This window comes from Trichosurus vulpecula, chromosome 5, assembly GCF_011100635.1.
Source record: "Trichosurus vulpecula isolate mTriVul1 chromosome 5, mTriVul1.pri, whole genome shotgun sequence".
Lineage (NCBI taxonomy): Eukaryota > Metazoa > Chordata > Mammalia > Diprotodontia > Phalangeridae > Trichosurus > Trichosurus vulpecula.
The window spans coordinates 201,967,156-201,981,857 of NC_050577.1; the positions used below are offsets into that span (position 1 = coordinate 201,967,156).

At 43.4% G+C, this 14,702-nt stretch overlaps 1 protein-coding gene across 1 annotated transcript in view; it reads left to right on the forward strand.

Moving 5' to 3' along the window:
* FOXM1 (forkhead box M1) overlaps positions 1-14,416 on the forward strand; it is a 28,360-nt gene extending 13,944 nt beyond the window's left edge. Inside the window, exons 4-9 of the mRNA XM_036758595.1 lie at positions 4,387-4,578; positions 7,241-7,369; positions 7,910-7,954; positions 8,637-8,706; positions 8,875-9,050; positions 12,299-14,416. Coding sequence (XP_036614490.1) covers positions 4,387-4,578; positions 7,241-7,369; positions 7,910-7,954; positions 8,637-8,706; positions 8,875-9,050; positions 12,299-13,333 — 1,647 coding nt within the window. The 3' untranslated portion in view covers positions 13,334-14,416. The remainder of the gene's footprint in view (positions 1-4,386; positions 4,579-7,240; positions 7,370-7,909; positions 7,955-8,636; positions 8,707-8,874; positions 9,051-12,298) is intronic.
* The last annotated feature ends 286 nt before the right edge of the window (positions 14,417-14,702 follow it).

The following is a 14,702-nucleotide window of genomic DNA, read 5'->3' on the forward strand; positions in this document are numbered from 1 at the left end:
TCGTTCGAAATCAGGTCTAAAATAATGGAATCATGAAGCGTTTTCCTTTTGTCATCTCTTCAACCTTTGGGAGGTCATAGGATTTCAGATTTAGAAATGGAGTGCACCCACCTTGGTGTTGAGTTTCTTGAAAGTACATAGGTTGGTTCTCAGGTTGTTGTTGTCCTCATTCTTTTTTTTTTTAAATTTATTTAATATATTTAGTTTTCAGCATTGATTTTCACAAAAGTTTGAATTACAAATTTTTTCCCATTTCTACCTTCCCCCCACTCCCCTCCCATCCCCCTTTCCCTTCTTCTCTTGTAGGGCAAGATAAATTTCTATGCCCCATTGCCTGTGTATCTTATTTCCTAGTTGCATGAAAAAACTTTTTTTGTTGTTGTTGTTGTTTTCAAACATCTGTTTTTAAAACTTTGAGTTCCAAATTCTCTTCCCTCTTCCCTCCCGACCCACCCTCCCTAAGAAGGCAAGCAATTCAACATAGGCCACACGCGTATCATTATGTAAAACCCTTCCACAATACTCATGTTGTGAAAGATTAACTATGTTTTGCTCCTTCCTAACCTATCCCCCTTTATTGAATTTTCTCCCTTGACCCTGTCCCTTTTCGAAAGTGTTTTTGATTACCTCCTCCCCCCGTCTGCCCTCCCTTCTATCGTCCCCCCTTTTTTATCTTCTTCCTCCTTCTTTCCTGTGGGGTAAGATACCCAATTGAGTGTGTATGGTATTCCCTCCTCAGGTCAAATTCGATGAGAGCAAGATTTACTTGTTCCCCTCACCTGCCCCCTCTTCCCCTTCCTACAGAACCACTTTTTCTTGCCACTTTTATGCGAGATAATTTACCCCATTCTATCTCTCCCTTTCTCCCTCTCTCAATATATTCCTCTCTTATCCCTTAAATTGATTTTATTTTTTTAGATATCATCCCTTCATATTCAACTCACCCTGTGCCCTTTGTGTGTATATATATATTTATATATACATACATATATACATACATAGACACACACATATGTGTGTGTGTGTGTGTGTGTGTGTGTGTGTGTGTGTGTGTATATACACGCCTATTCCTTTCAGCTACTATGATATTGAGGTCTCATGAATCATACACATCTTTCCATGTAGGCATGTAAGCAAAACAGTTCAACTTTAGTAAGTCCCTTATGATTTCTCTTTCTTGTTTACCTTTTCATGCTTCTCTTGATTCTTGTGTTTGAAAGTCAAATTTTCTATTCAGCTCTGGTCTTTTCACTGAGAAAGCTTGAAAGTCCTCTACTTTATTGAAAATCCATATTTTGCCTTGGAGCATGATACTCAGTTTTGCTGGGTAGGTGATTCTTGGTTTTAATCCTAGCTCCATTGATCTCCGGAATATCATATTCCAAGCCCTTCGGTCCCTTAATGGGGAAGCTGCCAGATCCTGTGTTATCCTGATTGTTTTTCCACAATATTCAAATTGTTTCTTTCTGGCTGCTTGCAGTATTTTCTCCTTGATCAGGGAGCTCTGGAATTTGGTGACAATGTTCCTAGGAGTTTTCTTTTTGGGATCTGTTTGAGGAGGCGATCTATGGATTCTTTCAATTTCTATTTTACCCTCTGGCTCTAGAATATCAGGGCAATTCTCCTTGATAATTTCTTGAAAGATGATATCTAGGCTCTTTTTTTGATCATGGCTTTCAGATAGTCCAATGATTTTTAAATTCTATCTCCTGGATCTATTTTCCAGGTCAGAGATTTTTCCAATGAGATATTTCACGTTGTCTTCCATTTTTTCATTCCTTTGGTTCTGTTTTATAATATCTTGATTTCTCATAAAGTCACTACCTTCCACTTGCCCCAATCTCATTTTTAAGGTAGTATTTTCTTCAGTGGTCTTTTGGACCTCCTTTTCCATTTGACTAATTCTGCCTTTCAAGGCATTCTTCTCCTCATTGGCTTTTTGGAGCTCTTTTGACATTTGAGTTAGTCTATTTTTTAAAATGTTGTTTTCTTCAATATTTTTTTCAGTATTTTTTTGGGTCTCCTTTAGCAAGTCATTGACTTGTTTTTCATGGTTTTCTTGCATCATTCTCATTTCTCGTCTCAATTTTTCCTCTACTTCTCTAACTTGCTTTTCCAAATCCTTTTTGAGCTCTTCCATGGCCTGAGACCAGCTCATGTTTTTCTTGGAGGCTTTTGGTGTAGGCTCTTTGACTTTGTTGACTTCTTCAGGCCATATGTTTTGGTCTTCTTTGTCACCAAAGAAAGATTCCAAAGTCTGAGACTGAATCTGGGTGTGTTTTCACTGCCTGGCCATGTTCCCAGCCAACTTACTTGACCCTTGAGTTTTTCGTCAGAGTATGACTGCTTGTAGAGCAAAGAGTACCTGGTTCCAAGCTTGAGGGGATGCGCTCTTGATTTCAGAGCTATTTCTATAGAGCCAGCTCTGGCACCCCAGCACTCCTCCTTCCTCAAGAACCACCAATCTGGACCTGACAAATCTTCAGCAGGCTCTTCACTCTTGCTCTGATCCGCCCCTTAATTCCTCCCACCAGGTGGGCCTGGGGCCGGAAGTAACTGCAGCTGTAGTTCTATAGCTGCACCTCCCCCGCTGCCCCTGGGGCAGTGGCTGAACCAAACTCTGTCCCCTGCAGCTTTTCCCACTAATCTTCTCTGTTGTCTTTGGTGTTTGTGGGTTGGGAAGTCTGGTAACTGCCACAGCTCACTGATTTAGGGTGCTAGGGCCTGTCCTGCCTGGCTCCTGGTCTGGTTGGTCCTGCTGCCTCCCACGCTGAGGTCTGCTCCCCTCCACTCCGTGCACCATAGACCTCATCTAGCCACCATTCAGGCTGTCCTGGGCTGGATCCCTGCTTCCCTCTGCTATTTTGTGGGTTTTGCAGTTCTAGAATTTGTTCAGAGCCATTTTTTATAGGTTTTTGGTGGGATATGGTGGGGAGCTCACGCAAGTCCCTGCTTTCCAGCCGCCATCTTGGCTCCACCTTCTCCTGGCTCTGTTGTCCTTATTCTTAAGGAGGACCATGACATCAGAGAGGTGATATCATGACTTGCAAGTGAACCCTATTTAAGTAAGGAAGGGCTGTGCAGTCACCAACCTCACTTTCTTCTCCGGAGTCATCTGGGTCCAGTGGCAACATATAGATCAAGATGACTGGAGATGACCCCCACTGGTTGGTTCTCAGACAAAAGACTTATAGTCCATCACAGAGACTTTACTTAAAGCCTTTCTGTGCTGAAAGGAATTGTCAGAGCTTACATTCTATAAACAACTCCTTACTATGAGGACATAGCAGGACTTCTGTGAATTACACATCATTTCTAGAGAATTCTTTCCAATGCACAAGAGCCATATAAATTCATTAGCCCACAGGCAGAATGTGAAGGGAATGAATATTTTCTCTGTGGAACAGCATTTGGAGCTTTGCTGCCATACCAAGAAATGTTTAATTTCTTTAAAATTTTATTGTGCAAAAAAGAGCCCCATTGGTTAGTGTATTATGTTCAGCTTTACCATATATTAAACAACCAACCAAGCATTAGGTTTTACAAATCTGATGGGGGCATTTTAGGATATATTATATACGATGAAGACAGATATATATGTACATATGCATGTACATATATATTACATATGTATATTATGTTATTATTATATATACTTAGATATATTATATATGTGAAGACAGAAGGATGATGGAAATGTTCATATCCACCCAGGTTATTCAGGAACAGAATGTTTTTACTCTATTTTATTGTCTCAAGAAGAGTAAACTTATTATTTAGAATAAAAGTATGTAAAAACTATTGCCAAAAGATATACACACAGACACATATGCACACTAGAAAAAACAATATTGATAGCAAAGTGAATCCTATATGAGTTAAGTACTTCCCAGTTTTGTACTGCAGTCAGAGGACCTGGATTCAAATCTCATCCCTGCAATTTACTACTTGTGTGACCTTGAACGAGTTACTTAACCTGTGATCCTAAGAATAATCCAGGCTGATTTAAGCCAATCTAGTGGTCTGATGTTATCAGAAATTCAGTTCCTTCCAATTCTGTGTAACCATTTGCATCAGACCACTAGACTGGCATAAGTCACTCTGGATTATTCTTAGGTTCACAGATTTAGAGCTGGAAGAAATTTCAGAGATCCAATACTGAGTGGTCTGATATGAATAGCTTTCACAGAATTAGAAGGAACTGAATCTCTGATAACTCCACATAGGGCAGTAAGATGACTATGCACATGTTTCCCCTAGAATCATCCTCTGGGTAAGAGGGTTTTTCCAAGAGATGGACTCTAGGTCGGCAGCTTTGATAACTAGTTCCTTCCCTCTTTCTCCTTTTTTGTCCCTCTCTTCCTTTGGCTCCCTTGCTGTTCTCAGGTGGAAGAACCCCCAGCTACATCAACCTCCTGGCAGGATTCTATATCGGAAAGACCACCTTATTCCTACATGGCCATGATCCAGTTTGCCATCAACAGCACTGAGCGGAAACGCATGACCTTGAAAGACATCTATACCTGGATTGAGGATCACTTTCCCTACTTTAAGCACATCGCCAAACCGGGCTGGAAGGTCTCTATAATGTCTCTATAACAACCAGGGTCCAGGTGACCAAATCCCTACTGTCTGGTGTCATGGAAGAATACTTGAAAGTGGAAGAGACTAGACCTAAAAATAAATGCATCTGAAATTTGGGTGTATAGCATACTTCCAATAATAGCCAAGAAGTTACCTATTCAGATGCTACTCATTAGTACCATGATACTTTGTTGTTCAGTCTAGCATAGAAGGTGGTTCAGAATTCCACTTTGCCCCTGCTCAGTAGAAAATACTCTTAGTATATGGCTAGATGTCATGTCTTACAATATAACTTGCATTGAGGGGCAGCTAGGTGGCACAGTTAGTAAAGCACCGACCCTGGAGTCAGGAGGACCTGAGTTTAATCTGGCCTCAGACTCTTGACATACTAACTAACTGTGTGACCTTGGGCAAGTCACTTAACCCCAACTACCCTGCCTCCCCCTCTCCAAAAATCAAACAAACAAAAAAACTATATAACTTGCACTAAAGTCATCTTTTATATTACTGAATTTTACACTTGATAGTCTCCAGAACAGAGGTAGAGAACCTGTGGCCTCAAGGCCACATATGGCCCTCTGGGTCCTCAAGTGTGGCCTTTTGACTGACTCCAAACTTTTAAACTTTGAAGGCCAAACTCAAGGACCCAGGGAGCCACATGTGGCCTTGAAGCCACAGGTTCCCCACTTCTGCTCTAGAACATCTCCCCAAGTTTCCATAGTTCCTAACGACACTTTCAGAATCAATGTAGAATGTCGTGTTCCAAATAACCTAGCTATTTGAGTTGCAATTAAGCTGATGAATCCCCTCTCATATATTTGTGGAATTGGCAAGCTTTTTAAAATGGTGTGTGCCAAGGCTCTGACCCCTTAGGAGAAAGGGTGATGGCAGAGAGTGAAGCACAGTGCCATGCATCCCATGGACTGCTGGCCTCTGATCTGGTAGAGAATACTCAGTCCCAGATGTGGAGAATCTTCTGGGCAGGGAGCCCTGTCCTAGGGACTATAGGAGAATAAGAGACAGTGTAGGAGCAGGCACCTGCAGCCCTCCTCAAGGCACTAATTGGTGGTGATCTCTGTAGGAAATGGTCTTGACCGTTCTTCAACTTCTACTTTAATTGACCTAAGATTTCATGGATGAGGGTGTTGCTTTTTTTGGTGCTACTGGTGTTGGTAAATTCTACATCAGCCAGTGCCCTTGAGGCCTCCCTCTTGTGCCATTTGTGTCCTGAGGGTTCTGCTGTGTTGCTTGATCTGTCAATCTCTTGTCTCCTGTTCTTTCTTTTCTGGCCAGCCTTGTCTTCTACTCTCTGCACAAGTCATTGTGGTCTAAGATGTTACTGCTGCTTTGTTTCATATATTTTTACATATTTTGAGTGTGTAGAAGGACTGATCCCTATTTTACACATGGGAAGACGGAAGCACAATATTATTAGAGCTCTGTCAAATCGACAAGCATTTATTTAGCACCTACCGTGTGTCAGGTGCTGTGCTCAGCTCTGGGTAGACAGAAACTCAAATGAAACAGTTCCTGTCTTGAATGAATTTACATTCTAGTGCGGAAATTATATATACACATGCAGGGTGTCCCCAAAGTCTTAGTACACGTTTAAGCTCTGGAGCCTTGACAGCATAATATGGTCTCCCCCTAAATTTAGTTTTAAACTGACAAAACTTAAAACTTCACTAAGACTTTGGGGACATCCTGTATAAGAATATACAAAATAAACAGGATAATTTAGGGAGGTTTCATTGTTACAACCGTGTTCGTAGGTATTAGGGAGGTTTAGGTATTAGCTACTGGGGGTATAAGGAAAAGCCCCATATAGAAGGTAATACTTGGGCTTGAAGGAAACTAGCCAAGATGCAATCAGTGATAAAACCAAAACTGACTGAGGTGTGATGTAAGGCAACAAGTAATAGATCTTGGGTCCTGAGGACCTGAGGTCCCAGTCTCAGCTCCGCCATTTACTACCTCTGTGATTTTTGGCAGGTCATTTTAGTCCTCTGGGCCTTGGTTTCCTCACCTGTGAAATGAGTGGGTTGGGCTAGATAATCCCTTATGGTCCCTTCCAACTCTAAGTACAGTTCATTTATATAGGGAAACTTGCCCTGTAGCTCTGCCACTTAGAGCCTTGGAGAGTTGCCTGAGGCACTGAGTGGTTAGGTGGTTTGCCAAGGGTCACATAGGCAGTATATTGTCAGAAGTGAGACTACTACCCCACACTGCCTCTTGTTATATGAGCTATAATTCTCAATTCTCAGCCCACAACTCTCTAGCATATGACACATCTTGACTAATTTCTACACGAGCTTCTCTTGATATTAAACATTGCTTCACTCTAAAACTGATTTTCCCCTACCCCCTAACAACTGCCCAGACTCATCTCTTGACTCATCCCTAAAAAATGAGAGTGAATCACTAACCTGTGTCCTGCTTGAGATCCTTGGGATCATGGCTGAGCCTGGGGACATTGCAGTGGAATTTCAGAGTGAGAAGTGTAGCTAGCCACAGGTGCCAGAGACTTGACAGAGCCCCAAAAGAGACTTTATTATGAAGAAGGAAACTAAAGTTAGGTAGCTGGGTACGATCCTCCAATGAGAATCAAAAGTCATCTTTCCGAAACTGAAATCTGAATGTCTTCATCTTGTTTCAGAATTCCATCCGCCACAATCTTTCTCTACATGACATGTTTGTTCGGGAGACATCTGCCAATGGCAAGGTCTCTTTTTGGACCATCCATCCTGATGCCAATCGCTACTTGACACTGGACCAGGTTTTTAAGGTGAGCATCCTGATATCCAGTGGATGGCTATTGGGGATTATTTTTAGGCTCAGAAACCCCTTCAGAACTGAGGGTGACAATACCCATGAGGGAGTAAGATCATTTTGTTCTCTGATCAGCCACACAGTCAACATGTACAGAGAACATAATGTATTAGGTACAGTTGAAAAACGGTGGATAAGGTTTTAGAGGATGGGGGGGCAGGGGAGGAATCTAGCAAAAAAATTTTAGAGGTAACAAAAAAGGCAAATTTTGGGGTTTTTTACGTTTTAAACTGGAGACCTAAGACCTAATTCAGGATGTGTTAACACTAAGGGGTTCTTTGTGGAAAGGAACAGTTGTTTCAGTGTTATGACCATGTTCATAGATCTGATAGGGTTCTTACTCCCATCCTCTCTCATACCTAAAGCCCTTCAAGGAGTATTTTATGAAAGTGTTCTTCAGTATGTCAGGTTTATGTTTCTTCCCATACTGGTGAAATTGACCAGATTGGTTGGTAATTTCAATCTTATTTCTTTCCCAATGCCTTGCTGCCTCCAGCCACTGGACCCAGGGTCTCCACCATCGTCTGAGCACTTGGAATCAGTAAGATTCTCTCCCTCCAGCTCGGGGCTTGGCCTTGTTCTCCTTTTGCTGCTCAGCATGACTTCAGTGGACAGGGACAAGATGTTCAAGGAAGGGCAGGCAATCCCAGGGCCATGTGACTGCTGGCCCTAGACACAGACTACCCCAAGGCTATCTTAGACATGGGAGAACCGAGCTGCTTCGTCCTTACTGTCTCGCCTCCCCCAGATGCATACCTCTTTAGGGGTCACAACTACTTCCCTTTCCCTTCCCACAGGCAACAGCAAGGTGTTCAGCAGAGTGCAGCATGACAGGAGAACAGTGCCACAGACTTGGCCTGGAATAGCAGCAATGTAAATGACATGAGTCTTGCAAGCAGCTATTTTCACCCACATTTCTCTTCCTTTGCTCTTCTTTTCCACTTATTTAGCCATACAGTCTAGCTCCCCAGGGGAGACACTGTGGGTATGGTTGGGGGCACTGTTCTGGTCCTGTTGGTCACTATGCTGCTCACCCTTCCCACAGACAGACCATGGAGGCAGGACCCATGGCGATCCCCTTGGATCAGCTTTTTCTTCCTTTATGGCTATCAGGTGGCAGAGAGACAGCACTGTTCCAGAGCAGAGCAGCTGGTGGGGTTTGCTTCTCCTCTCCCACACCTTTCTGAACTAGGCTTCTTTCTTTTCCCTTTTTTGACAAGCAGCAACAGAAACGGCCCATCCCTGATCTCCGCAGAAACCTGGGCATCAAAGCTGAGCTCCCCTTGAGTGCACGTAAGTATATGGGAAGCGCTAAATTCAGCTTTTGTTTAGAAGCAAGTCTAAAAGGAGTCAAGACTCTTAGGTTAAGTTCTCAATTTCTATCCTTGGGAAGAGGATCTGGGGTTGAGAAAGGGGAGAAAGTCTGGCCCCCAGTGCTCTTGACCTCATCATCTCTCTCAGGACGGAAGATGAAGCCGCTACTCCCAAGGGTCAACTCATATCTAGTACCAATCCAGTTCCCAGTGAACCAATCCCTGGTGCTGCAGCCTTCGGTGAAGGTGCCATTACCCCTGGCTGCTTCTCTCATGAGTTCAGAGCTTGTCCGTCATAGCAAGCGAGTGCGCATTGCACCCAAGGTGAGTAGTGGCCTTTCTCCTGTAGGGGTACTTATCTAGTCAGTCAACAAATATTTACATGACTTACATGCAAGTTCATTATGCTAGGTTCTGTGGAGGATACAAAGTTGAATGTGACCTGATCCCTTTCCTTGGAAAGATAAAACAGTTATGAAAAGATTACATTCTCAATTATGTTATAATTAAGTTCCATAACAAAGAGACGGGGGGGGGGGGGGGGGTTCTTTAGGAATTAAATGGAAGAAGTTACTTCCAGCTGGGAGGGACCATTAAAGTCTTTCTGAAGGGGGTAACCTTTGAACTAGTTTTCTGTAAAGGATGGGGTGGGGGGGAGGGAAGAGAAAAGGGTGTCTCAGTCAGATAGAACAGGACAAGCAAAGGCAAAGAGGCAGAATAATGCAATAACTGTTAGGGAAATGATAATAGTTCATTTTGACAGGAGCGTTAATTTGTCAAGGGAAGTAGATTAGGCTGGAAAGGTAGGTTGGGAGACATTTTGTAAATCCTTAAATATCATGTTAAAAACTTTGAGCTTAATTTTGTTGGCAGTAGAGAGCCATCAAAAATACTAGCAAGAGATTAATATCTTTAAAAACTATGCTTTTGAAAGGAAGCACCTGGCAGTGGTCTGTAGGCTAGATTAGTGAGAGTAGAAACCAGAAGTGGAGAAACAGTTGACATTATTGTAGAAGTTTGGGACTTGATAATTTAAAAAGAACTTGAAATAGAGAGATCAGTAGTGATAGAAAAGAGCAGACAAATGCTAGAAATATTTCCAAAGCAAAATCAATAAGGAATTAGTTACGGGGGCAAAAGAGAGGGGTCTATGTGAGGGGGAAATAGAAATAAGAGTTTTTAAGGAAATATGGGTTTAGTTTGGGACATATTAAGTTGATTCTCGGTGGAGAGATCCAGGTGGAGAATTCCAAAAGGCATTAGAAATGTTGGCTTAGAATTTGAGAACAGAATTAGGGCTAAGGATAAAGATTTGGCAATCAACTACACAGAACTAATTAGTTAAGAGATTACCAAGAGAGAATTTAAAAACGCAAGAAGAGGTGTGATGAAAGAATCTTAGAGAACCCTGCATTTGGTTGGGAGAGGAAAACAAAAGCCAACAAAGGAGAAATTGTGATTATCCAGAGGGATAGGAGAAGGACTAGAAGAGAACCGTGCCCAAGGCCAACCCCGAGAGGGTTTCAAGAATGCAGGCTGGTGGCTTGTGTCGGGCTACCTGGAGCCTGAGGAGGGGGATGACTGAGGAAAGGACCGCGGGCAGCAAATTAGACTGATTTCATTAAACGACCTCAGGCCAGAGATCAGACAGTGGTAGAAATGGAGGGGGGAAGTGGAACGCTGTATTTGCAGTCATTTTGCCAATTGACTCTAACTGTTCAGTAGGGAAAAGTGAGATGTGACGTGTAAAAAATGCATTGATAAAACTGGTTACAGAAAAAAGGCCATGAATTAGGTGATTAGGAGGTCATGGGAATACTTTGAAAGGGCAGTTTCAGAAGGGTTGTGAGAGCAGAAGCTGAATTATGAAAGATTGAGGAGCGAAAATATATTGAGCATTATTTTTATGCAAGGCGTTAGGCTTTAGTTTTGAATCCAAAGTCAGCCAATAAGCATTTATTAAGTACCTGTTATGTGCCGGGCACTGTGCTGAGGATACAAAGAAAGGCAAAAGACAGTCCCTGCCCTTGAGCTCACAGTCTAACTGGGGAGACAACATGCGAACAAACTATATACTGAATGAATAAGAAATAAATCCACAGAGAGAAGGTGCTAAAATTAAGAAGGATTAGGAAAGGCTTCCTGTAAAAGGTAGTATTTCAGTTGGCATTTCTTCAGGAAGCCACTAGGCAGGCAGAGATGAAGAAAAAGAGCATTCCAGGTATGGAGGACAGACAGTGAAAATGGAGAGTCAATCAAGAGATGGAGTGTCTTGTTTAAGGAACCACCAAGAGCCCAGTGTCACTTGATCAAAGAGTACATAGGTGAGGTATAAGGTGTAAGGAGAAGTCTGGAAAGGTGGGGGAGAGGGAGCATCAAACAGGTTTTTATATCTGATCCAGGAGGTGATAGCCACTGTAATTTATTGAGTAGGCGGGGGTTGGGGGCATGGTTGGACTTGTACCTCAGGATAATAATCTCTTTGGCAACTGAAGGGAGAATGGACTGGAGTAGGGAGAGACTTGTGGCAAGCTGTTTGTAATAGTCGAAGCAGGAGCCCATGAGGGCCTGCACCAAGGTGGTGGCAGTATCAGATGAATGAAGAGGGAATATGCAAGAGATGAAGGGGAAAAGGACAGGCCTTGGCAAGGGATTCAATCTGGAGGGGCTGGGGAGGCATGAGAAATGATGAGGACTTGAAGATGACATCTAGGTTTAGAGTCAGGGAAACTGGTAGGATGGCAATATGTGGCTGGGGTGAAGTAGGTCATGGGAAATGAGTGGGTTGAGGAACTGGGAAGTTAGTGTTTGAGGGAGAATCAGTATATGTGTTGAAGTCTCTTAGTACAGAGTGCAGGAGTTGGGAAGGAGAGTAAGATTGTGAGCCAATGACAGTTTTCATTGAGGAAGGAAGGGAGTGACATGGAGGTCTACAGTCAGCAACTAACAGGATAATTTATTATATAACAGGACATTTATATAATACTTTAAGATTTACAGTGGCTTTATACTGTCTCATTTGATCCTCAAAATAATCCTTTGAATATACCTTAGATGTAATAATGCTTTGTATATTATTATATATCTGCTTTATAGATGAGGATAGCTGAGGCCCGGAGAGCCAAAGTGACTTGCTCCAAATCACAGGGAAGTAAATAGCAAAGCTAGGGTAGCAAATAAATAATAAATAACAAATCAGGGGATTGGACTGTATCTCTGAGATCTATTTTCTAAGTCTGACATTCTGTGATGCTATGAATTCTTTTCATCTGGAGAAAAATTTTCAGAATGATTTCATAGACATAAAAGTGGGTTACCACCTGGTGGGGTGAGGAACCTCTGAGAACACAGGAAGCTTAAATTGTAGGAGGAGTGCTTTAACTTAGGCAAAGAGAACCAACTTCCCAATCAAAAAGTTTTATTAAATCCTGAGATAGGTAACTGAAGTTAGTGTAATCGCCCTCCCAGGAGCTTTTTAATAACAGGCTAGGGTAATTAAGTTCTGCTAAACAGCAGAGGGTTGAATATGATCACAAGACATCCCTCCAACCATTTTTGTGTTCTTCTTTCAGGTGCTGCTAGCTGATGAGGGACTATCCCCCTTTTCCACTTCTGGATCATTGAAAGAGGAACAAGCCCTATCTGGGGAAGGGCTATCTCCTTTGTTTCGTGCTCAGTCTGTCAAAGAAGAAGATCTCCAGCCCATGGAAGAACTATCCCAGTTCACAAGACCCATCAAAGTGGAGAGCCCACCACTGGAAGAGTGGCCCTCACCCTTTCCAGTGGTCAAGGAGGAAGTAGGACATCCTTGGCAGGACCCTTCCCTTCTCTCTGCCTCCAGACCCAAGAAGACCTTTACAGGGCTCAAGTCTCCACCACGGGGTGTCTCTGACATGCTCGTGATTAAGAGGAGGGAAAGGAGGGAGATGAGCCGATCCAGAAGGAAACAGCACCTTATCCCACCTTGCTTGGAAGAGCCAGAACTATTGTTCCCAGAGATCCCTGGACCCTCCAGACAAAACACAGATCTCTCCTTCCTTCCAGAGTCTTCAGAGCCCACCTCCCAACTCAGCCACTCTCAGGATGAAGGAGGTCCCTTTAAAACACCAGTCAAGGATATGTTATGCAAGCTACCCATTTCTTCCACCCCCAGCAAAGCTGTTCTCCCTATGACCCCAGACCCATGGAGGCTTACACCCCCAAACAAGGATACAGGGCTTGATTTCAGCCCAGTGCGTACTCCCCAGGGATCTTTCACCCTGCTGCCAGATTCCATGGGGCTGCTAGATCTCAGCACTACCCCACTCAAGAATGTTCCTCTCTTTGAGTCACCCCAGGAGCTTCTTAATCCAGAGTCACTTGACCTGGTCTCTGACCCTTTCAACCATTCTCCCACCTCAGATCCTGAAACCCCCAAGCCTGGCTCCCCTGAGATGCATGTCTCTAGCCTTTCTGCCAACCGTTCACTGACTGAAGGCCTTGTTCTGGACACAATGAATGACAGCCTCAGCAAGATCCTGTTGGACATCAGTTTTCCTGGCTTAGAGGAGGATCCCCTGGGCCCCGACAATATTAGTTGGTCTCAGTTTATCCCTGAGTTACGGTAGAACCCAGCGTTCCCCACTAGTCCACTAGTTCAGGTTTGATAAGGAGCTGGGTGGTCTAACGGTTAGACCACTACACACATACTGTGTGAAGGCAGCAGGTCTGCCAATAGCTGGTGAACCTGTCTGCTTTTCTGAGCTCTTTCTCCCAATTAGATCAAGGTAGCCAGTCATGTTCTAGCTGTCTCCTGATCCAGCTGACTACAAGCTAGTCTCCTGATGGCTAGTCATTACCTATCCTGGAGCTTCCCCCAAGAAAATCTGGCCTCTTTACCTCCATCACCAGCCTGACCACCTAATCATGCACTAATGGGTGGGAACAGCAGCACAAAGGCTAAAAACCAGAGGAGGAACTCCTAGCCTACAAGCTTCTTTCTTCATCTTTCCCTACTTTCTTCTCAGTGGTCCTTTGGGGCCAGGTGGTTGTTGTAAATAGTGTATATTCTCCAAATTATCCTCTAATTATTAACATAACTTTATTTCCTTAGATCAGTATCGTGGGGGTTGCCAGTGGGTGGGGTAGGGTGATGTGGGTTTTTGGTTTGTTTCGTTGGCTTGCTTTTGGTCTTCTCTGGGAGACAAGAGCTTCAGGTCCATGGCTCAAGGGTTTTTCTGTGTCAGGAATGCACTTCTCAAGGTTTCTTAACCCACCATGCATTCAGAATAGGAGATCTGTTTTCCCTGCACTGGACCCCTACAATAACTTTCCTGTTGAGGATTGGGGGGGAGGGGTTCTTAGTGGAACAAAGGAGAGCCACAACACTGCTGCAGATTCTCATTGTAATGGGGTCAGTTCCCCAAAGCTGAATGGGGGGAGATATCAGGCTGCTAGAGTATTTCTTCTAAGACTCCAGATTTTGCTGACTAGCCCTGAGAAGGGAGAATTTGGCCAGAGGATGGGTGGGATGGGATGGGATGGGAGGGTGATCATAAGGTCACCCTTATTTATACTGGATCCCCTCCATTTGCACTTCAACTTTTATAACCAGCCTACCCCATAAGCCAAAGTTTCATCCTTTATATTAGGCCAGAGCCTTAGGCACACACAATTGTAACTACCTACTCAATAAAGGCTAGGGTGGAGATAATGGGTTTTGTGAAGTATTTGGTATCTGGAGACTTCTCCGAGTTCTAAGGAAGATATGAATTGTATGGCAGGGGGTGTGGGAGGGGGAGGGATAAAAGTACTGATTTTTGGGAATAGGAGGAAAGAAGAACTAGGACTGTTGTGAAGAATCACATTCTAAAGAAAGTTTGGGACTGACCACACTGATAAGGACTTGGCTCTCAGCCTGCTCCTTCTATCCCTTTTCCCTCTTCACAATTTCTATCTTGATCTTAAACAATTTGCATCTTGGTTCTATAGAAAGAA